Here is a 25,040-nt window from a genome sequence, read left to right as displayed (position 1 = left end):
CACACCAATATGGTGCTGATACCTAAACCAGGAAGAGTTAAAACAGAAAGAAAATTATAGACCTATCTCCCTAATGAATATAGATGCAAAAATCCTAAAGAAAATCTTAGCAAATTGATTACAACAAATTATCACTGGGATAATATATTATGATCAAGTAGGATTTATCCCAGGAATGCAGGGTTGGTTCAATATTAGGAAAACTGTTAGTATACTCAATTATATCAACAACAAACCTGTCAGAAATCTTATGACCATGTCAATAGATTCTGAAAAAGCTTTTGACAAAATACAGCATACATTATTCCTATTAAAAACACTAGAGAGTGTAGGAATGAATGGACTGTTCCTTAGAATAATTAGCAGTATCTATCTGAAACCATCAACAAGCATTATATTCAATGGGGAGAGGCTAGAGGCATTCCCAATAAGATCAGGGGTGAAGCAAGGGTGCCCATTATCACCACTACTATTCAATATTGTATTAGAAATGTTAGCTTCAGCAATAAAAGAAAAATAAATTGAAGGAATTAGAATTGGGAAGGAAGAGACAAAACTTTCACTTTCTGCTGATGACATGATGGTCTACCTAGAGAATCCTGAAAAATCATCTTAAAAAACTACTGGAAACAATTAGCAACTTTTTTCTATATATGACTAGCAAGATACAGCAGAAAGAGCTAGAAAGAGAAATCCCATTCAAAGTAACCTCAGACAATATAAAATATTTGGGAGTCTATTTGCCAAGACAGACTCAGAATCTTTTTGAAAACTATTATAAAACACTTCTCACACATATAAAATCAGATTTAAATAACTGGGCAAACATCAACTGCTCATGGATAGGCCGAGCTAATATAATAAAAATGACAATTCTACCAATACTACCAATACAAACTACCTGTTTAGTGCCCTAACCATCAAAATTCCAAAAAAATTACTTTAATGAGTTAGAAAAAGTTGTAAGTAAATTCATATGGAGAAATAAGAAGTCAAGAATTGCCAGGAGCTTAATGAAAAAAAGTACAAAAGAAGGTGGCTTAGCCCTACCTGATCTAAAATTATATTATAAAACATCAGTCATTAAAACTGTCTGGTATTAGTTAAGATATAGTAGACCAGTGGAATAGACTAGGTGCAATAGCAGGAAATGATTATAGCAATCTGCTGTTTGATAAACCAAAGAGTCCAGCTATTGGGATAAAAACTCTCTCTTTGATAAAAACTGTTGGGAAAATTGGAAGTTGGTATGGAAGAAACTTAGATTAGACCAACACCTCGCACCCTCTACCAAGATAAGATCCAAATGGATACAGGATTTAGACATAAAAAACAATATTATAAGCAAACAAGAAGATCAAGGAGTAGATTTCCCTGTCAGATTTATGGAAAGGGAAACAGTTTAATGACCAAGGAAGAGATGGAAAGCATCACTAAAAACAAACTAGATGATTTTGATTACATTAAATTAAAACGCTTTTGCACAGACAAAACCACTGTAACCAAGATCAAAAGAAATGCAGTAAACTGGGAAACAATCTTTACAACTAATATTTCTGACAAAGGACTCATTTCTAAAATATACAGAGAACAGAGTCGAATTTAAAAAAAAACATGCCATTCCCCAATTGACAAATGTTCAAAGGACATGCAAAGGCAATTTACAAATGAGGAAATCAAAGTGATCCATAGCCATATGAAAAAATGCTCTAAATCTCTCACACCTCTCAGACTGGCCAATATGACCAGGAAGGACAATGATCAATGTTGTAAGGGATGAGGGAAATCTGGGACACTAATACTCCGTTGGTGGAGTGGATCATCCAACTTTTCTGGAGAGCAATTTAGAATTACGCCCAAAGGGTGATAAAACTGTGCATACCCTTTGATTCAGTAATATCACTACTGGGCCTATACCCTGAAGAGATGAGGAAAAAGGGTAAAAACATCACCTGCACAAAAATATTCATAGCAGCCCTGTTTGTGGTGGCAAATAATCGGAAATCCAGTAAATGTCCTTCAATTGGGGAATGGCTTAACAAACTGTGGTATATGTATGCCATGGAACACTATTGTTCTATTAGAAACCGGGAGGGATGGGAATTCAGGGAAGCCTGGAAGGATTTGCATGAACTGATGCTGAGCAAGATGAGCAGAACCAGAAAAACTTTGTACACCCTAACAGCAACATGGGGGTGATGATCAACCTGGTTGACTTGCTCATTCCATCAGTGCAACAACCAGGGACAATTTGGGGCTAGTTGCAATGGAGAATACCATCTGTATCTAGAGAGAGAAGTATGAAGTGTGAACAAAGACCAAGGACCTTTAATTCAGAAAAAAAACCTTGATATCTTAATATATAATCTTGCTATCTCTTATACTTTGTTTCTTCCTTAAGGATATGATTTCTCTCTCATTCAATTTGGATCAATGTATACCGTGGAAACAATGTAAAGACCGGCAAATTGCCTTCTGGGGGGTGGGGGGAGGGAAGCAAGAATAGGGGAAAAAATTGTAGAAGTCAAAATAAATAAAATCTTTCAAATGAAAAAAAAATCTATTAGGCCCAACTTAATTTACAAAGCCCAGTAGTGGTCCAGGTGAAACAGAGATAGTTAAGAAGGGAAGCTGCATTAGGTTTAAAGATACAATTGATATAATGAAACAGTAGCCACAACCATTTAATAGCTAGCAATTATATAACACTTTAAAGTTTATATTTGTTATCTTGTTGGATCTCTCCTCTCTGCTTGGGTGAAGCATCGAACCGCAGAGAAAACTAAATAGGAAAAGAAATCATCACTGGCGGCTCATTATGCCCTAGGATCTCCTCATCCTTGTTCCTTTCCCTTACGCCCCGAGCAGGGCTTGGGCAGGATGGTATTGAAGCCCTTGCTCATCTTTACTGTCTTTAAAATGTTTTGATTGGTATTTTTGTTTGCATATTACCTTCATTTACGAACCTATCCTGGCCCACTCCCCTAGGCAGAGGCTACCCCTTGTAACAGAGTAAAAAACAACAGAAAAATAGAATATTGAGACCAACTCAATGATCAAGAGTCCGACAATACTCCACACCCAGATGTTTTCCCTTGGAAGGGAAAGCATCAGCCCCCCCTTTTTATCTGGATGGAAGAGGCAGTCTGTTCTATCAGAGAATCCCTGTTTTGAGAGGGAGATACTGTCCTTGCCCTGACTGGGAAGGGGAGACAGTCTCTGACTTAAAAAGACAGACAGAACGGAAGACAGCTGATTAGGGACAGTTAGGTGGCATAATGGATAGAGCACTGGGTCTGTCCCTCCACCTGGCACCTGCCTTCACTACTGTCTCTCCTGTTTTCCCACACTGCCCTGCTCTAGAGATGTTTGATAATCCAGAGAGGAGAAAGAGTCTTAGAATGTCTGAACTGAAAAGGAGCCTTTGGGAAGCTTCTAGTACAACTTCCTGAGTTTAGACACTAACTGTGTGACCCTGGACAAGGCACTTAACCCAGGTTACCTCAGTTTCCTCATCTGTAAAATGAGCTGGAGAAGGAAATGACAAACTGATATCCTTGCCAAAGGAGCCCTAAATGGGATTACAAGAATCAGACATGACAGAAAAATGACTAAACCTCTTCATTTGTCAGAGGTTGGCCCCTGGAGAGGGTAAAAGATTGACCAAAGTCATACCAACCAGGTTTGGGAGAATTAGAATTCCTACCTAAGTCGCTCCTGACTCCCAGGTCAGGAGTCTTGCATCAGATGGAGCCTGATCACACAGTTAATGAAGAGCTAGAATTGAAATACTTTTGTGTTGGGGTTGACGTCTCCCCAAACTGGAAGGTTGCCTTGTCTTCTCCATCAGGGTAAAGATCATGACTTCATTGTCACATAAAGTGCTTCCTGAGGGTGGGGTGTATCGCCCTCGTTAGACCAGGGCTCTCTTCCTGGATGACCATGTACCCTTTTGCCTCTGCTCAGAGAGGTCAATCCCTTCCTCCTCCTTCCCACCCATGACTTGTTCTCCATCCCTGGATTTCTTGGCTCCAAGGGGAAAGCTTTTGCCTTCTCTTTGACCAGGCCTCAAATCATTTCCTGAGAAGGTGCTCCCTCCCCACTATCACACAGTCCCTCACCCCAAGCCCCAGCTTTTCCAACTGCTTTTATATTTTTCTCCATTAAAAGTTTTTTGAGAGGAGGCATGTGAAATTTGTATCTCATTAACCTAGCACACAGGAAAAACTTCATAAATAATTGCTGGCTATCCAACATCTATTCATAAGAAAAAATATATCTATCATCTTGTCATTTAATCTATTGTCTGTTTTTTTTTTTGTTTATTTTTTTTTTGGTGAGGCAGGTGAGGTTAAAAGTGACTTGTCCAGGATTACATAGCTAGTAAGTATAGGAGACCACATTTGAATTCTGGTTCTCCTGAATCCAGGACCATTGTTCTATCCATTGGGCCACCTAGCTGCCCCTAATCTATTTTTCTATCATTCTATCATCTCTGTCTTTTTAAGTCAGAAGCTGTTTCTACCCCCGCCCCCCAATCAGGGCATGGATGGTGTTTCCTTCTCAGTACAGGGATTCTCTGATAGCAGAGACTGCCTCTTCCATCCTAATGAAAGTTCTCAAAGCCAGGAATCTCTGCCATCAAACTGGGGACTTTCCAGGGGTCATGCTTATTTTGCTGTGCAGAGGCAGGAGGATGGCTGCAAAGGCCCCTGTTTCTTCTGGCAGGAGAATCTCTGTCTTTCTTTGAATTACCAGTGCTAATGTTTCTAGGAATGTTTTCCCTGAGAGGGATCCCCTGCATGCCATGTGGGCAATGGGGGGCGGCTCACAGGGGTGGAGAGCAGCTCACTTGGATCAGATCTTCAGTAGAGACTCTCCCCTGCGGTCCTAGCCTTTTCTGAGCTGAGGTTTCCTCAGAACAATGTGGGAGGAAACGAAGCCACCGAGGAGCTGAGTCTGCTAGTGGCGGGGGCTGGGGGGAGTGTTTGTTCTGGCCCAGCTACAGGCCATGTTCTCATCCCTTGGATGGGCCTGAGGCATGGGCTGGGGGGAGGACTGAGTCTTGGTTCTGGCAGAAGCTTTAACCCTTTCTGACTCCCAGCTCACTTTCCCAGGATTGCACAGGCAGATCTGGCCTCTACTCAGATGTTAACTCTCTTCTGGCCCTGGGCTCTGGGTTCCAATCTTGTGTTTCTAACAGTGCCTGGATTACCCTGGGAAAATAGTCTTCTTGTCTTTGGTTTTCTCCTTTGTCTAATAAAGATTCCAGTCTATAAATTTTCTAAAGTGTCTTCTAGCCCTAATTCCTAGTCATTCATTGAGTCAATCAATAAGCATTTATTAAGCACATTCTGTATGCCAGATATTGTGTTAAGACTGGGAATACAAAAAGAGGCAAGAAAGTCTCCACTTTCAAGCAGTTTACAGTCTAATCCATGCCTCCATCTATGCATCCATCCATTTATCTGTCCATCCACCTACCCATTCATTTCTTCAATCTGTAAACAGTTATTTAAGGGTTGACTATGTACAAAAGTTTTGGTCTAGTACCCTTTATGTTTTTAAAATTTTATTTATTTATGGCAATGGGGTTAAGTGACTTGCCCAAGGTCACACAGCTAGGCAATCATTAAGTGTCTGAGATCACATTTGAACTCAGATCCTCCTGAATCCAGGGCTGGTGCTCTATTCACTGCACCACCTAGCTGCCCCCTAGTACCCTTAATTTTGATATTCTTCTCTAGCACCATTAGGTATCCCCTATAAAAGTCTCATCACTCCTTTAGCAAGCTTTTTACATCCTGTTCAAGATAGGAAGGGGGAGCAAGAGAGAGAATTGCCTCACCTCTTTGGAGAAGGTAAAACTGGGAAATGATAGATATTTGTTTTTGGAAACTTGTACATTGCTCCTAGCCTTCCCTCTGATGTGATATCCTTCCACCTCCAAATGGCTCTTTCCTCCAGACCTTGGTCTTTGTTGGCCACCACCATCTTTGCTGGTTGTTGCCACCTTTGCTGGCCATTATTATTTTAACTGGCCATCATCACCTTTGCTGACTATCACCATCTTTGTACCATCTCCATTTTTGCTGTCCATCACACAGCCATCTCCATTTTTGCTGGCCATTATTAGTTTATTGGCCATCATCACCTTTGTTGACTATCACTATCTTTGTTGACCATCACCACTTTTGCTGACTATCACCATCTGTACTGGTTATCACTATCTTTGCTGACTGTCTCCATCTTTGCTGATCATTGCCTTCTTTTCTGGTCATTGCTATCTTTGTTGATCATCATAACCTTTGCTGACTATTACCACCATTACTGACCATTACCATCTTTGCTGGTCACACCATCTTTGCTAACTATCACCACCTTTGCTGGCTATCACGACCTTTGTGGGTCATCACCATCTTTGCCCAGAACTTAGTTGGTTAGAATTACAGAACAAGAGAATATTAGAAATATCTGAACTAGAGAGGTCATCTTTTCAACTGCTCCAGAAACCAAGTTAGGCCTCATTTGCCCCAGGAAGTGATCGCCCAAGATTGCATAGGGAAGCTAGGATTCAAATCCAAGTATTCTTTTTCCAAATCTAGCTCTCCTTCTATTGTGCCATATGGAGCCCTTATTGTATGGGTTGAAGGAACTGAAGCCCAGAGAGAGTGACTTGCCCAAGGTCACATAGTTAATAGAATTTTAGAGCACTACTTTTTCCTCTCCCTCTATTTAAAGACTGAGAAGCCAACAAGACCCAAGAAGAATCCTAGAGATCACCGAGCCCAACTCCTTCATTTTACAGATGAAACCTGGAGAAGGAAAGTGATTTGGCTTAGGGTCAGATGAGCAGGAGAACAGAGTCAGCATTCCTGTCTTTGAATCCAAATGACTAAAGTCTCATAGGGAATTTAGAGACTCTGATGAGCAGTAGGGGAGGTATGTTATTGGAGTAGAGTCTTGTCTCCATATAGGGCACACTCTCTTGAGACCTCTCAAGAGCTGTCTATGTGAAACTGCTCTCCATTCCCCCCCTCACTCACCAGGTAGGCAGCTTCTCTCATGAACTGCTTGGCTGGCTGCTTCCAGATAGCAGGAACGGTGAGTACCCAGCGGATGGCATTCCTTTCTGGCAAGGATGGGCACTGTTCCCTGAGCTCCTGGATTTCAGCCACAGCGTTTGGGGGAGAGAGGGAAGGAAAGGAAAGGAAGGAAATCAGAATCACGGAACATAGAAAGGTCCTGTCACTTAACCCCTTCATTTACAAATGGGTAAACTGAGGGGAGGGAGAAGGGACTTGCTTAAGGATATACTGGTAGTGAGAATCTGGCATTCAAATCCAGACTCCTCGGATTCTGTGTCTGGCATGCCTTTGATGTCTCTGATCCCATGTCCATTTTAGAGCTGAAGAGCCAAGCTCAAATGACCCTGGGCAAGTCACTTTTCTTTCTTACCTCAGTTTCCTCATCTGTAAATGAGTATGATAATGGCACCTCCCTCCCAGGGCTATAGTGAAGATCAAATGAGATAACATATAGAAAGTGCTTTACAAATCTCAAAAGTATGAAGTCCATTATCTTGTTTGACCCTCATTCAAACCAGTGAGATAATTGCTATTATCTCCACTAACTGAAATTAAGTGACTTGTCCAAGGTCACACAGGTAGTAAGTGGAAGATAATGCTCCTAAAAATGGGAATAAGGATCCAGTGAATCATATTAGTGAAGACACAGATTAAAACTAAAGTGACTCCTTCCAATGTCAGTATTCAGGATTTGAACCCATGCTTGTGGACTCTGAATTATGTCCTACTTTTAAAGTCCCTTACGGGCATTCCCCATATTCTTTCAATCCCTCCTCTTCGTACATCCATCTCTGTGTGGGCTGATATTTGGAGACAGGGAATTGGCAAGGTGACCAGGGGCCCATCCACCAGAGGGATCTGTGTTTTGGGGTCAGAGGACACATTGGTCTTGGTCTTGGGATGGAGAATACAGATGGTAGAAGGGAAAGAAAAGTTCGCTCCTGAGAACCCATCTGATCTCTTTCCCTCTACTCCAAAGGTCCTAGAGTTGATGGGGAAGGGTCACCTGCACCGCATGTTTCTTAAAGAACCGTAGAGCATGGGCGAACACCTCCAGGGCAGGCATCTTCTTCCCATTCACAGCCTCTAGCTCTGTCTTCATGGTGAGGTCCTGGCAGTGGGCAATGGAGCAATGTCAGGGAAGGAGGTAGAAGTGGGGAGGATCCCAATCCCTTCCCTAGCTTTGCAGAGCATCCCCACCTTGATCCCACCCCCAGTTTCCCCATTTCTCAGATTTTTTTCTTTTTTTTGCAAGGCAATGGGGGTGGGAGGGTTAAATGACTTGCCTAGGGTCATACATCTAGCAAGTATCAAGTGACTTGAGTTCAAATTTAACTCAAATCCTACTGAGTTCCAGGTCAGTGCTCTATTTACAGGATCCCTTCTCAGATTTTTTTTCTAACAGACTCTTTCTGGTCCCTCTTCTCACTCCTTAGTCCCTCTGCTCATTCTCTTACTCCACTCCCCTCCCACACCTGAGGGGTCCCCTTCTCATTCAGAATCCCCCCCATGCCTCCTTTCATTTTCATTCTCCTCTTACTCCTCAGCCCTCCTTCTTCCCCCTCCCCACTCTTAGGCCTTCCCTTCATTCCTCAGCCCCTCCCCTTAGACCTTATCCCCCCACCTCCTGCCCTCTCCTCCCAGCTCACACTGGCACTGTGGATCTTCATCTTGAACTTCTCAAAGTACAACCAGTCACGAGCCTCCTCAGGGTCCAAGTCGTGGTAGTAGTCCCTGGCTGTGTAGCCAAAGCTATGGAAGGCACCCTCTGGGGTCAGCAGCAGGCTGGTGGGCGTCTTCTGGTGGGCCACACCTGGGTCCCCACCCTCCCACTTCCTGAGGTAGGATGGTGTCTAGTCAGACTTGGCCAGCTCTGCCTCTCAACCCATCTTCTCCTAGTCTCAGTTTCTGTGACCTTCCTCTGTCCCTCTCTCTCTAGGCCTCTCCCCATCTTTGCTTCTCCTAATCTCCTATGTCAACAGTGTTTTTTCTGTTTCTCTGTCCCAATTAGGGATGAAGGTTCCTGGGTCAAGTTCAGTTGAGGCAGCTGGGGTGGGAGATGGGTCAGGGGGTGGACAGAGATCAGTAGAAATTGGGTGTAGTCATTCTGAGAAAGGGAGTGTCCTGTCAACAAGGAATCCATCATTTGAACCCACAGGGGTTGGAAAAATGGGGACTGGCTTCAAGACAAGAGTCTTGAGATTGTTCATCATTGAGGGAATCAAGCTTTACTGCTGGGAAGCAAGGCCCGCTCGAATGTCAGCGCCCTGGGTTGAAGCCCTGTTGCATCCAAGCTCTGTGTATTTCTTTCTTTCCATTTGTGTTACCAGTTCTTTCAGGCTCTCTCTCCCCCTTTCAGACATTATGCTTTCTCTTTATGAGACTCTTTCCATAGATCTATGATACTGTGACACCTGCCTTTGACTGACCCTATTTTTATCTCTCCTTTGGCCCTGGTCACTTGGTCCCCTGGCATATCTCAAGTAGCACATGTCCATAATAGATCTCATCTGCTCCTTCCTTTATAAGCTTTTTTTTTTTTTAAGTTTTTTGGCAAGGCAAATGGGGTTAAGTGGCTTCCCCAAGGCCACACAGCTAGGTAATTACTAAGTGTCTGAGACCGGATTCGAACCCAGGTACTCCTGACTCCAGGGCCGGTGCTTTAGCCACTGCTCCACCTAGCTGTCCCTTGTAAGCTTTTCTTGACGACAGGATCTTTAGGGCAGTGCCTTGGGTCCAGTGGGAGGGATGAACTACTGGGAGTCCAGAAGATCTGGGTTCAAGACCTACTCAGTGGGGTTACCCGCTTGTCCATGGTCCTCCAATTAATAAACGCTGCAGCTGGGATCCAAACTAGTCTTGTAAATCGAGGAACACCTACATCTAGGACTATTTCCATTGTACCACTATGGCTTCTATGACATCAAAAATGATTGGCGTGAGTGTGTGTCCTTTTATCTTGGAAGGCTTGGAGAATTGAGGCACTTAAAAGACTATATAGGTCAGACGAGCCCTCAAGGTCTCAGGAAGAGATAGTGAGAATGGGCTAGGGGAGGGAGCCGGAATCTAGACTATGAGACTGGTACCTTAGTTTTGTGGCTGCAAAGAATGGGACCCCTTCACCCCACTGGCTAAGTCTAACCTGACTCCCGGTCTTGGCCTCTCTTAGGGCAAGTCCAGGTGCTCCCCAGGACATGAGTCTCATCCACCCATAATCCCTTCTACCCTTCCATCCAGACTAGGCTCTGTTACACAAGTCCCATTCCATCCACCAATCATTTATTAAAGACCTACTCTATGAAGGCATTGTGCTAGACTTACAAATAGGTCAGCTCATGTAGTCCTCAACTCAGTCTGCTCCCTGCTAGTCCCCATTCTATCCCACCTCTTCCTTTCTGTCTCTGTCTCTGTGTCTGTCTTTTTCTTTGTCTCTCTGCCTTGATTTCTTTCTTCCCATAATACCTTTTGATTAGTCCATCTATCCACCCACTTATGCATTTCTCTCTCTCCATACCTATTGATTCATCTACTTGTCCATCTTTCCATCCACCCATTTCTCTTTTACTCTCTCTCATATATATATATACATATACATATGTATATATATATATATGTATATCCACATACTGATCCATCTACTTAACCATCTATCTACCTTTTTCTCCATCCATCCATATTATTTCTCTGATTCTATGTCTTTCCCTGTTCCTCTCTCTCTCTCTCTCTCTCTCTCTCTCTCTCTCTCTCTCTCTCTCTCTCTCAATATATCCTTTACAAATAGGTCAGACGAAGAAATTCAGACCAAGATTTAATTCCCAGCCATGACCCATCCTGGCTCTCTGACCCTAGTCAAATCATTTGACTTCTCAAAGGCAGCTCCTTTAAGAGTCTAAATTGCAGAGAGGTTTTACTGAAGAGGTCATCGGGAGCTCCAGACAGCAAGAAAAGGCTCTTTTCAGAACATTCATTAACAGCCACCATTTTATAGCCTTGTGAGGTTGGCCAAGCACTTTTTGCACATCGTCTTATTCGTCTCACAAAAACCCTGGGAGATAGGCACTATGATTATTCCCATTTTACAGATGAGAGAATTAGAGCTGAGTGAAAATAATCAACTTTCTTGGGCTCAAATATCCAGTAAATGTTGGAGACAGGATTCAAACTCAGGTCTTTCTGACTCCATAGCAGCACTTAAACCACTGGAATATCTAGCTACTTAGACAGATAGTGAATAGGCAGCACAGCCTCAACTTCCTCCTCTATAGAATGGGAATAATATCTGTAATATTTCCCTTTGCAGCATGCCAGTATTCCAGGATCAAAGGGACTGCAAATCGAGGCAGGGAGCTTTTAAGCACCTTGCCCTGGGTTGTGCAGGTAGTAATTGTCCAAGATGAGATTTGAACCCTGGTCTTTCTGATCTATTCACCATGCTAAAATGTCTTGTCCGCAGTGTCTGACCTTGTTGGACACATAGGAGGCACTTGGATAGTGCTTAATTCATTGTACTATTGGAGAAGGGGAAGGGGACAGCAGGCAGAAAGCGCTCCCTCCAGCTGTGAGATAGGAGGATCCAAAGGGAGAGACAATGAGAGATGAATGGGCCAACATCTGGATCTGAGGCAGCAGGCGAGAGGAAGGAAATGGGACGGGGAAGTGACCCAAGCTTGGGGTCAGTGAGTATGTGAGGAGTGAGTGTTGGGCAGTGGGGTGAGGTAGGGAACAATGGAGGCTAAGAGGGTGGGGATATGTGTGAGGGAGAGTGGAGTTTATGTGGGACTGGGAGATGGCAGAGGAGAAAATATAACCACTCAAGTTAGAGGTTACCCAGTCTATCCTTCATACCTGCTGAGAAGGTTGTGTAGAACAAAACTCATCTAAACAGCTTAAAATTTTGATTTATTCAGTCAACAACCCTGGATCCTCAACCCTGGATCCCTCACCTTCTAGGTCTCCTTTGAATCTTTCTGCACAGTCAGAAAGCCCCTCTCCCCTCAGAGGTCCCTACTTTGTTTCCCTACCTCCCATAGCTGATCATATCATCTGAGAAGTGGAGTTCAACTATTCTAACTCTCTCTGGACAGATGAGGAAACTGAGGCTCAGGGAGGTCAGGCAACTTGCCCAAAGTCATATAGGGAAATAATCTTCAGAGGTAGGATTTAAACTTGGATCCTCTCATTCAAAATCCAATGCTTTCCCCATGGTTTCATCAATAGAGATATGAAAATATTTATCTGATTATTATCATCTAATACTTAAAAGGCTTTTTTGTATTTTTCTAAAAATTTTATTTTCTTCTGAACTTAAGAAATAAAGCATTTCCTGAACAGAGAACAGAGAAAAAGATAATTGTACATGAAGCTGAAAATCTATTATATACAATTTGCTATTCCTTTTAAAATATATAAAGTAACTTTCTTTTTTTTCTTCCCTTTCCCTGCCCCCTGCCCTAAGATGGCTATCATTAAAGGAAGGAGGTCCTCATCTGGAGCAAGTTGTTTATATTTACTTTCCTCAGGATAAGGGAACTGGATTGTTCTTTGGCCCCTCCCAGTCTCTTCCTGGATGATTGGTTCTAATATTTGGGTTGCTGATGAATCTACTTTTTTCCCCCCAATGAGCACACTTCCCCTATCTCTTGTCACCTTAAGAGTTTGTGTACATTCTAGACTCAAACACCTATGAACCATCCAGGCTACACAAGCATCACCTTCCCTGTTGAGATCATCCGAGTCATCCCTCCTCATCCCTGACCCTAGGGTTCCCTCACCTCATCATGTGAATGGACTCAGGATCATTGGTGAAACTGAAGGCATAGCCACTAGAGGTTGTGCCAAAATCAATGGCCACCACCACGGAGAATGGAGCTGGTCGAGGGGCTCGGGCCTCGCTTCTCTGGAAGGACGGAATAGTGAGAAAGAGATAAATGCAAAGAGTTTCTACTTCCCACATTTCAACCAACTCTCTTCTCCCCCTCATCCTTTTCAATGAACCACTCCTGGGTGTTCATCCATCCATCCATCCATCCATCCATCCATCCATCCATCCATCCATCCATCCATCCTTTCTTTCTCTGATGGCAGGGCCTTCATCTCCCCATCAGACCAGGAACTAAATTCAAATACCATCAGGCTGAGTATCATATATTGAAATATTTATTTGTCTGGCCTCTCCATCCAGACAGGCTATATTTTAAGGTTAGAGGGAATAGCATCGAGAGTGCTAACCTAAATCTCATATCCCATTTTCTTTTTACAACATGTCATCTCTGTCTCTGGCTCTGTGTTAGAGCTTTCAAGCCCCTGGATCTGGGCTCTTTTCCAGGTGGCCTGACCTCTCATTCCTGAAAATCCTGAGAACCTCCCCCACCCCCAATACACACAGACACACACACACAAACACACACACACACACACACACACACACACACACAGAGTTGTTTAATCGACAAGCCTTTACTAAGCACATATCATGTGTCAAGTAAGGCACAAATAGTTCCTGTCCTCATGGACACTGAGATCCCATTCTAATGAGAGAGACATCACGCAAAAGAAATTGTTCATACAAGATACATCCAGTCAAATGGAAAACAATCTCAGGGGGAAGACCCTGGCAGTAAAGGATGGGCTGATGAGCAATGTCCTCTTATAGAAGGTGGGCTTGGAGCTGAGAGGCTCCCATTCTGTGGGATTATCTGAGCCCCAACTCTTTGTCTCTTCTCACTCCCCAACCATCCAGGGATACTTACCGGGGACTGAGAAGGGGTGAGTGGAGCAATGCCACAGCTGTCCTGCATTCTCGGAGAACTTGGAGGAGTGAGCAAGGGTGACTGCTCCCCATTTGTACCTGGAACAAGAGAGGAAATGTCAGTCATCCCTTGTACTAGGTTCATCGACATGTGTTCAAGAACACATCATATGTGTTGTGACAGAGGGAAGAGGCACATTCAGGAACCCCTAGTCTGATGAAAGAGACAAATTCCTTGTCCATAATAAACTGGCCCTTACTGAATACTTATTGCATACTATAAGAAATGGCAATAAAAAAAGGTGAAAAACACACCTGTCTTCACTAAGCTCAGGAGGACACAATATTAGACAACTCTGTTGTCTACATACAAAATACATACAATATAAATAGAGTAGTCTATCTCCAAGGGGAGGAGATAACATTGAGGAGGACCAGGAAAGGTTTCTGGAAGATATGTGAAGGTTGCCAGGGAAGCCAGAAGTCAGGAGGAGGGAGAACATTCTAGTAATGAGAGACAGTCATAAAAAATGAGTTCAGAGACATTAGATCACAGAAAGTATGGAGGAAAGTAAGATGCAAGAGGACCAGAAAGATTGGAAAGATTATGATGAGCATTAAATCAAATAGAAAATTGGGCATTTGATCCTGGAGGTGCTTGGGAGCCACTGGACATCGTTGAGTAGGGCAAGGACCTGATCAGACCTGATCATCATTTTGGGAGGGTTACTTTGGCAACGGAGTAGAGAATGGGGTGTAGAGGGGAGACGAGAAGGGCAGACCCGCCAGTTGTTATTGCAATAAACCAAGCAATTGAGGGGATGAGGGCATGCACCAAGGAGGCATTTAGTTCAAGGAGAGAATCAGGCATATGCAAAAGATATTGAAAAGGTAGAACTTGGTAACAGATGAGATACTGGGTTGGGTAGGGTGAGACAGGTCTAATTTGGCTGGAGGGAATGAAGGTTGGGCTGTTATTTGGGGGCTAGATTGTGAAGGGTTACACATGCCATATAGTTTTCTATAGGATTCTAGAGGCAATAGGGTACAGTGAATAAAGCACCGATTTTAGAGTTGGACACTTGACCCTTACTAGCAGTATGACCTTGAGCAAGTCACATCAAGGGTCACCTCCAGCCATCCTGATCCATCTCTGGCCACTGGATCCAGATAGCTCCCATAGAGAAAGTGAGACTGGTGTGACATAGCACCGATGACCTGATGTGTTGGTCTTCTTCCACAAAGAAGGACAAATACCAACAACAATTGAGTAAGAGAGTAATGTTGTCAGACTTGGCGGAGGAACGGAGCAAGGTTTGAAGAGAGTTGAGGCAGAGGCCATTGAGTAAATGACTGGTGATTGTGAAGACTAGAGGTGATAAGGGTCCAAACCAGACAGGCAGCTGCATGAGTGGGGAGAAGGGAAGGGTGGGAGAGAATTTGGATCCCACTTTTGTTTCTAGCATTCTTTGTACAATACTACAGCTGTCTCTCCTTGTATGACCCCGAAGTCCTTTCCTGTTCTAACATGCTGTGATTCTAACTCCCTAGGCAGGCCCTCCAGTCTAGGAGCCAGAGCCAGAATGGGGTGGGACAGTAGACAATGTGGGCCAGAGGAAGCAGGCCTTCCTAGACTTTATGCCTGGGTCTCTTGGCTTTTTATTATAAAATCAGAACCTCTCCCTGGGAAACTGTAGGTAAATGAGGAACGCTGGTTTCTGAACTTCACTGGGAGGAGGCCTACACCCACCCACCCTGGGGTTCAGGGAGAATAAGGAAGAGGGTGAAGAGAGGGAGAAGGAATAGGAGAGGACAGAAGGGGAGGGATTTGGTTTTGAAGGAATGAGACATGCTGTTTTGTCTCCCCCCACCCCCAAACCCAGAAATTAGGAGCTGGAAGGGACCCCACATGGTCCTATCCATGCTTGAAAAACAGCACCCTCCATTCCATCCCAGGCACGTGGATCAGTCAAGGGATGCTGCCTAGCTCTCTGGGCAAGCCCACTTGGCTTTTGGACAGCTCCCCTTGGTAAGGCATTTCCCCAGAATATGCCACTGCTCTCAGCCCATCTCTTTGGGAGAAATAGACCCTTGAGAGTTGTTGGCTGGCCCTCTAGTCAACCCTTTTCCTCTAGACCTGAGGTTCTGGATCCTCTTTGTGTCAGGGACCCTTCTGACAGTTGGATGAAGTCAATGGATCCCTTTCACCAAGTATGTAAATGCATCAAATACATAGCATTACAAAGATATATGGAAATAAAGATGTGATTTTTTTGTGGATTAGTTCTGAAAATGATCCATAGACAATTAAAAATCCCTGATCTAGTACTGGGGATATACTTAATGTTTCATAAAGGCTTGTGGTTGATTTGGTTATGTTTATTAAGCAGTTCCAGTGACATTCTGCCTACTTTTTTTATTTTAGGTTTTTGCAAGGAAGATGGGGTTAAGTGGCTTGCCCAAGGCCACACAGCTAGGTCATTATTAAGTGTCTGAGGTCGGACTTGAACTCAGGTCCTCCTGACTCCAGGGCCGGTGCTCTATCCACTGCACCACCTAGCCTCCCCCTATTTTTTTTTTTAAGGAGACTGGGTCGTCTTAACTCTCCTAGACTGGAAGTGTGGTGATGACTCAAGGTCCTGGTCCCCCTATTAACCAGGCTGGAACCTCTGACTTGCTTTCTTTTGACCTGGGCTAGTTCACTCCTCCTCAGGTAGCTTGGTGGCTTTACACTCCCTAGGGCTTATCAAGCTGGTTCCAGACTTAGTGAAGACACCTGATTGACTGTCTATTCCTGAGCTCTAGTAATCCATCAACCCCAGCCTCCCTAAGTATCAGGGGATTATTGATGTGAGGGTTACCACATGGGGCTCCTTGTTCTCAATTCAGTTCAATTCAACTAATGCTCATCACATTTCTGTTCTAAATACTGTAATAGATATTGAAATTGAAAAAATATCCAAATAACTCCAGTCATCAGTTTTATAGACTTTATAGTCTAGTGATATCCTAGGAGGGAGCAAGAGAAGCAGGAAGTTGTGGTGCATAGAACTGATTTTGCCTGGTCTGGATTCAAGTCCTAGCTTCATACTGTCTGTGTGACCTTGAGTAAGTTACATATCAGTATTCCCAAATAACTCTCTTTTTGTTTTTGTTTTTTGTTTTTTGTTGGCAAGGTAATGGGGTTAAGTGACTTGCCCAAGGTCACATAGCTAGGTAATTATTAAGTGCCTGAGGAGGAATTTGAACTTGGGTCTTTTAACTCCAGGGGCGGTTCTCAATCTACTGTACCACCTAGCTGCTCCTCCCTCTTTTTACCCAACCAAGAATCAAAGATTTGGAGGTAGGAGGGGGCTTAGAGATTCCTTTATTTTATAAATGATCTAACCAGAGAGGTTGAGAAGCAGGGGAGCGTCGTCTCCAGTCCGACTCCATGGTCTCCATTGCATTGTTTGTGTTTATGGGGGATAGGATTTAAACACAGATAATTCTAACCCTCAGTCTAACATTCCAACCTTGGATCTCTGATGTATTAAGGGAGGGGGAGGGCATTGGACAAATGGCCAACTTAGACCTCTTCAGGGGCTAGAGGTGGGAGGGTCTTCCTCACAGATGGAGGCACCAGGAAGGCAATGAAATTTGAGCGGACCTTTAAAGTCTTGGAGGAGATGGGGAAGGGCTGAGACAAAGACCTGGGGCATGTTTGGGGAAATGTCAAACGTTCCAGTTTGGCTAGATTTTATATGAGATAAAACCAGAAGCACAGGGTGATAGCAAATTGTGGGAAATCTTGAATGCTGGGCAATGATAAAGCCTACCAGGGAGCTAGTGAAGACTCTTGAGTAGAGGAGTAGTGAGCAGATTGCCTTAGTTGTTACCACCTGCCAAGGAATCGTGGGCATGGAAAGGGAGGAGGAAGAGGGAAGAAATTGGGAGTCAGAAGGAGACACACAGAAGCGGGCATCATGGGACCGAGACCTCGGAGCTTCCGGATCGGTTCCCTACTATTCTCCTGTGTGGCTGTGGATAAAAACCCTCTTCCTTTCCTAGAAAATGAATTTTCTCACTTGTAAAATGAATGAGCTGGGTTTCTGCAGAGGTGTCGTTGAACTCTCTGGCAATCTGGGGAAGCCAACATTGCCTTTCTCCAAGAAAAGTTTTTTTTTCTAGATTAAATATTTTATTTATTTTGAGTTTTACAATTTTTCCCCTCAAAAACGTTTTTTAGATGCACAATATAAAAATATTTTTATAAAGGATTAAACTAATTATACTTAACTACAGCTAAAGATACACAATCACACACACACACACACACACACACACACGGATTGCAGATCCCATATAAAAAAAAAAAACTCCATCCTAAAAGATTTCTAAAGTTTCTTCTAAATTTACTATTCTGAGTCTATGACTGAGAGGGGGATGGGCAAGTAGCTGTTAGGAGGGGTGGTGCTGAGTCCGGTGGAGAGGAAGGAAGAAAGAAAGGCTGGGGGAGAGATGCCGAGACAGAAGGGGGGAGAGGGGGCGGGATGGAGTGGGGATCTGGGGACTGGCTGGTTTAATGGACTGGGAGCTTTCCCCCCTCTCCTTTCTTCCCCCCACATTCGCCCCCACCCACATGGTTCCAATTAGGTCCTGAATTAATCATCCCACCCAGCCATGGGGGACAGACTGGCCCCAGCTGGCAGCCTGGAGGAAGGAGATGGAGTGGGGGAAGGGAATACAACTGGAGTTTTAGTTTGGTGGGTTTGATACTTCCCTAGTTTCTTTGCAGCCCCCCCGACGAGGGACCAGTGATGAATGAAGGAGAGCAGGCCAGGGAGGGCCAACCCCGTAAAGGATGAGTCTCTTTTGCCCCTCTCCTTGCCCTGACCCAAAAGGTTGATCTGAGTCTCCTCCCCCACATTACTGCCACTCTCTTTTCTCAAATAACCTTATATTTACTTAAGAATCAAAATCCCTAATTGGAAGGGACTCCGGTGGCCATCTAAATACAATGAAACCCCAAAGGAACTTCCTCTATAATATACCTAACAGGTGGCCATTCAGGCTCTGCTTGGGGGAAGGGAAACACTGCGCCTAGCCCCCAGCATCTCAAAACAGCTCATTCCACTTTGAGACGCTCCATTGTGGGAAAGTTTTCATTAATCTGTTATCTGTTTATTCCTGTTCCCCATACCCTGCCTCTCAGTAGGGCATGATCTCCTAGAATGATTTAGGGTCTACAAACCCCAAGGTATCTTATTTATTTATTTAAGGCAATGGGGTTTGAGTGACTTGCTCAAGGTCACAGAGCTAGGCAATTATTAAGTGTCTGAGGTCAAATTTGAACTCAGGTCCTCCTGACTCTAGGACCGCTGCTGTATCCACTTCGCCACCTAGCTACCCTGCAGAATCTTCTAGAAAGTAGAGATCACTTCATGGTACCAGCCCATAATGGAGCCTTGGCATATTGACAAATTCACAAATACCTCCAGGGTCAAGGGATAAATGTTCCCTTGCGGATGGCTGGCCATCAAATCCCAAGTCTAATATTAAGTGCTGTATGACCTCTTCTGAAAAGAAGGGGTGAGGCTAGATGGGCCTCTGGCTCCCAGACCTAATGGAAGTCATTAATGATGTCATTGTCCCCCTTAACCCAAAAGCAGTGGGGCTTCAATGCTGAAACCAAAGGAAAGGAGGAAAGATGGTAGGATTTCAAGCAACTAGGAGAGACTGGTGAAATTTCTGGGCTGGGGAAAGAACACTGAACTTAGTTTCAGGAGACCCAGATGATGATGCTAATACCAACCTCGGTCTAATCCTTCTACCTCCTCTATTTCCTCATCTTTTAAATGAAAATGGCAATAGTTGCTATTGTTAAGTCATTTCAATCATGTCTGCATTTGGAGTTTTCTTGGGTTCTTATTCTTGTTCTGACATTTCCCAGCTGCATTTTCAATCATGTCTGACTCTCATGATCCCATTTGGGGTTTTCTTGGCAGAGGCCGTTGCCATTTCCTTCTCCAGCTCATTTTACAGATGAGGAACCTGAGGCAAACAGAGTTAAGTGACTTGCTCAGGGTCACACAGCTAGGAAGTATCTATGGTCACATTTAAATTCAGAAAGATGTCTTCCTGATTCCAGGCCTGGCACTTTATTCACTGGGTCATACTACCAACTCTAAAGGATCATTACAAGAAAACTGCTTTGCAAACCTTAAAATTATACAGAAGTAGGTATGTGTTATCATCATCATTATTATTAATTATTATTATTCCTACTCTTGTTAATAATGAGAATCCTGGAAGTCATTAGGAACAGACCCCACCATCATTCCCCACTCTGTAACAATCTCTCATCCCCTTGGGATGGGATGTCCCATAGGTAGGTCAGTAGGGAGCTACCATCGTCTTTGGAGAGTCTCTTTTTCTCTGAACTCCTTAGGGACTTTGGAGATGGCCTGGTAGAGAATCTCATGGGGATGAGGGTGCATACTAATAAAATGTGTCCTCCATGGTGGCAGAATGGGGAGTGCCATTAGGCTTTGCTGGTCCCTTTCCTTCCTGCTCCACCTTTCTGGAGAAGAATTACTCCCCTTTGAGTCATTAGATGAGGAATGGGAAGGAATTCCAGAAACCCCCTAAGAAAATGGTACTGTTTGGGAAAATCCTGTCTTTGGCACATGTCCAGATTCAGGGTTGTAGAGGTCATTTAATTCAACTTTCTCTCTCACATTTTACAGAAGAGGAAACTGAGGTCCGGAGAGAAGGGACCTGCCAGTAACAGTACTAAGAGAAAGAACTCGGATTTAAACTCAGGTCTTTTGACTACAAACCTAGCCTTTTTTTCTTTGTACCATCCATCATAATGGGGTCTGTGTGTCTGTGTGTGTGTGTGTGTGTGTATTGAGGGTGGAGGATGGTGGTGGTGGCATCCATAACTTCTAAGGAGGTATGATTGACAATACTAGATTAAGTCAGAATACCTGGGTTCAAATCCCCCTAACTTTGTTATGCTGAGCAAGTCACTCAACATCATCTTTTCCTGTTCTGTAGAATCAGGGCTTGAGACTCTTTCCCCTCTAAGTTCCATTTCTGATGTGCCTGAGTCTCTTTTGGTTGTATGAGGGGCAGCTAGGTGGCACAGTGGATAGAGCACCAGCCCTGGAGTCAGGAGGACCTGAGTTCAAATACAGCCCCAGACACTTAATAATTACCTGTGACCTTGTACAAGTCACTTATACCCCAAAACGGCAACAACAAAAAGGAAACTTATATAAGATGACACAGACAGCTGCTCACATCTTGTATGACTTTCCACTGTCTCAGACCTCAGTTTCCCTATTGGTATTTGGGAAGTCTTCCTGCTTTCCTTGCTTCCCAGGCAAGCTGAGAGTATAGAATCATCAGAGTGAGCTTTGAGGCAACCAAAGCCTGCCAGCCTGGTCCAGAGAGGCAGCAGCTAGCCAAAGGGGTCAGAAGCTGAAGATGGTAGGGGGTTTGGGTACAGTGGAAAAGGGGACCTGGCTTTGGTTCCTGCCCTTGAGCTGGGGCTGAGCAGAGCTAGGCTGGAGGCTGGAGAGACCCTGAATATAGAGGGGGGAGGGTGGGAAGAAGGGCAGGAAGGAAGGGCCGGTCAGGTCTTTGTGAGAGGACTTCCTGGGGAGGGTGCCCCACCCCAGCTGATGGGGACAGACACACACACACACACACACACACACACACACACACACACAAACAGTACAGTACCTAGCAAATAGTTGGTGTTTAATAGATGTGAATTGAATACGGAAGTATGTTTACCATGATTGGACATATAATATAAAATGACTTGCTGTCTTGGGGTAGCAAGGAGGGAGAAAAATGTGGAATTCAAAATCTTACACAATATGAATGTTGAAAACTATCTTTACATGTATTTGGAAAAACATACTATTACCAACAAATTTTTTAAAAATATTAATTGATTGGTGGTCTCCCCTCTGCTTCCCAGCAGCTCTCTGGAGACCACCCCATAGTACACATTCATATACTACATGCACGCTCATATAACTCATGTTTGTGAACACACACTCAGGAGCACGCTTGTCCCTTTCTTGTATCCACACCCCCCCAGTCTCTGCATTTGTACCGGCATTCCAACCAGCATGCATTACTTACTCCCCTCTACCTTCTCCCCCCACCAAAACCCAACCCCAAACAAAAACAAGCCATACTTGCACGCACACATTTAACATCTATATCCATTCTTACAGCAGGGTTGTTTCTCTGTGTGTTTCATCGAATTCTTTGTATACTGTAAGCATTTAATAAATATTTGTTGGATTGAATTGAATTGTTTTATATTCTTGTGTCTATGTGCGGCCCTATGTATATTCAGATGGAGCCTGGATGGGGTTTTCAGCTTCTTTTTGCTCTGTGAATTTTGTCTTTGTAGGGTGTGGTGTGGTGTGGGGTGGTGTGTATGTGTGTGTGTGTGTGTGTGTGTGTGTGTTTGTGGTGTGTCCATGCACTTGGGTCTTACTTAGGGGTGGGCATGTGGGAAGAAGAGGGGAAGGGAGGGTGGAGTTGCAGAAAAAAAGAATGGGCAGTTGGATCTTACTTATTTGCAGACTGTGCATCCGAGATTCTGGCACGGCCAGCATCTTAGCATCCCCTGGAAGGCTACAGATAAGAAAGAGAGAGGGAAGTTAAGTCAGGGACCTTAACCAACCACCCAGTGACCTCCTGGCACCTTTCTTAGAGTTTCTTCCCACTCTTAATCAGCGTTCAATGATCCATCCTTTAAAAACATAGATGATACTCTCTAGATCCCACCATTTTGTTCTAGGCTGTGATCTGCATATCCATCATTGAGCATGAGTTCCTTTTACCACTCAACACTCTCTGTTCTCTGGCTTTCTTCATGGATTTGGAGCTCACTCACAGGCCACACCCCATAAACACAGACACATATAAAGACACATTCATAGAATCCCAACATCCTTACTGAAGGGTCCTCCGAGACCATCTGGTCCAGTCTTTTGGCTAGACCTCTAGTGGGAGGGACCTCCCTTTTGTTGAGGCAGACCCTTTCACTTTTAGATAGCTCAGCTAGTTAGGAAAGCATCCCTTTCAATTTTCATATGTTACTCTGGTTCTGCCCTCTGTGACCAAGGAGGCCAAGGACACATCTATCCCTATCTCTATCTCCCCCCCCTATTTTTCTATTTCTATCTTGCCTCTATAGCATACAGTCTCTCTTGTTGGAAGAGGTATCTTGCTGATCTGGAATGAGATGTTTTCACCTAGAGCTCAACTGGAAAGATAAAACAATCTGTAGAACCAGACCCAATGGGCTAGTTGGGTCTAGGAGCACTTATCTGCCTTGTTGGCATTGGCTTGCCAAGCTGAGCTAGGGGATGGGCTGTGTTGCTTCAGTTGTGAGTTCTCCCTGGTAGAAGTATGGAAGCAGAGTGGGAGGGGGCTTTACTGTAAAGAGGAGAAAATGTCTTATTTCTTGGGTGGGGAGAGTAGAAGGAACTCAAGGTTGACTGCCGGGAGCCTTCAGTACATGAATACAAACACACACAGAGATCATGCCACATTAGTGTGAATTAAGGTCATAAGTTTAAAATAAGATCTCCTTGAAAAGAAAACCAAAATATAAGTATATGCTGAAAATTAACAGGGATCCGACACACCGCTCAGATTTTATTCAAGCCAGAAATGGGAAAAAGTAGACCACAGCCCATATTTCTGTATGGAAAAATTGATAGATAAATGAGAAAAATTTCCAGTGCTGAGTCCGGAAGAAGGAAGTTTAGGGGCTGGGCAGCAATCCCTAGAGACCTGTTAGTCTATGGTGAAGGTGAGAAGCTAATAATGAGCAGAATTATTTGGAGGCCATGGTGACTAGGGCTTTGTCCCAGAGGGGAAAATAAAGAGGGAACACCCCTTCGATAATATCCCCATCCCATCCCCCTGCAAACTAGGTGCAGACATGGCTCATTATAAAGGTGTTAATGGGCCAAGGTCCTGTGCTCCATGGCCACTGAAGCCAGTTAGACTCAAACAGAAGAGCCATTGTCCTTCAGATCTAGTCTAACTCCGAAGCCTTCCTATTGCCAGAGACATCCCTAACCTCTGGCATAGTCTGAGACCAAACATTGGACACAGATGGACTTGTATCCCCTTTTAGGCCAACAGCCTGGTTCCTAAACTAGGCCAGAGCTTGACCCAAACGACCAACTTAGACTGACTCCTAACTTCCCGTAGAATTCCAGACTGATCTTTAATTCTTATCACAGATGGGCCTTTGACCTTGACAATAGATGAATCGGTACTCCTTGTCAAAAGTTCACCACTGACCCTGATCAAAGACGGATCCTTAGTCCTGCTTCCTGGGCCAACTCTTACCTAGCTATGCTTACCCAGGAGAAGGGGGGGATTCAGTGGGAATATAATAATGGTCCTTAAGACCACTAATCTAGAATGTTAAGAAGGAGATTCCTTTTGAGGATGAGAATGGGCTGCTGACGTCCATTCAACTTGATTCCATTCCCACAGATTAACTGTTAAACATGGCCTCAAATGGAGCTGAATCCTCATCATTTAATCTTCCTAGGACACAGTTTTGTCATCTGTGAAATGAGGTTAGATGTCATGGATCTCTCAGGTCCTTCCCCAGTTCTAGATCTTATCAACCCTCTCCTAAATGCTGATCATAAGAGGGCAGGGCAGAAGGTATGGATGGTTGGTTCAAGGCAGTCCAGCCCCTACCCATCTTGTTGAAATAAATGGAGAAGTCACTTAAGCTCCATGAACCTCAGTTTCCTCATTTGTAAAATAAGAGGCTCACATTGTATGATATCTGAGGTTCCTTCCAACTCTAGGACTGTGTCATTTCACATAGCATTTTGTTTAATCTCTGTCATCTATAGTGTTGTTTATTAGGGTATTTGTTTCTGTTTTATAGGGGACAGAGCGTCCCAGGAAGGACTTCCTGAGTTTGAAATCTGCATCAGATACTTCCTACCTGACTTTGCACAAATCGCCTACCCTTTCTCAGCCTCAATTTCTTCATCTGGAAAAATGGAGATACTAATAGTAACTACCTTAAAGAGGCTCAAATGAATTGATGTATGTATGTACGATTTTTTTTTTTTTTAGTATTTGCAAGGCAATGGGGTTAAGTGGCTTGCCCAAGCCACACAGCTGGGTAATTATTAAGTGTCTGA

General features: G+C 44.0%; 1 protein-coding gene across 1 annotated transcript in view; it reads right to left on the bottom strand.

Annotated features, from left to right (window-relative positions):
* The window catches only part of HSPA12B (heat shock protein family A (Hsp70) member 12B), a 42,942-nt gene that overhangs the window by 13,878 nt on the left and 4,024 nt on the right, over nucleotides 1-25,040 (bottom strand). Inside the window, exons 2-7 of the mRNA XM_074196010.1 lie at nucleotides 22,424-22,485; nucleotides 13,838-13,935; nucleotides 12,860-12,984; nucleotides 8,738-8,924; nucleotides 8,095-8,199; nucleotides 7,047-7,163 (exon numbers count right to left, since the gene is read on the bottom strand). Of these exons, the coding sequence (XP_074052111.1) occupies nucleotides 7,047-7,163; nucleotides 8,095-8,199; nucleotides 8,738-8,924; nucleotides 12,860-12,984; nucleotides 13,838-13,935; nucleotides 22,424-22,466 (675 nt within the window). The 5' untranslated portion in view covers nucleotides 22,467-22,485. The remainder of the gene's footprint in view (nucleotides 1-7,046; nucleotides 7,164-8,094; nucleotides 8,200-8,737; nucleotides 8,925-12,859; nucleotides 12,985-13,837; nucleotides 13,936-22,423; nucleotides 22,486-25,040) is intronic.

This window comes from Macrotis lagotis, chromosome 1 (genome assembly GCF_037893015.1).
Source record: "Macrotis lagotis isolate mMagLag1 chromosome 1, bilby.v1.9.chrom.fasta, whole genome shotgun sequence".
Taxonomy (NCBI): Eukaryota; Metazoa; Chordata; class Mammalia; order Peramelemorphia; family Peramelidae; genus Macrotis; species Macrotis lagotis.
This window is presented reverse-complemented; position numbering and strand designations above follow the sequence as displayed.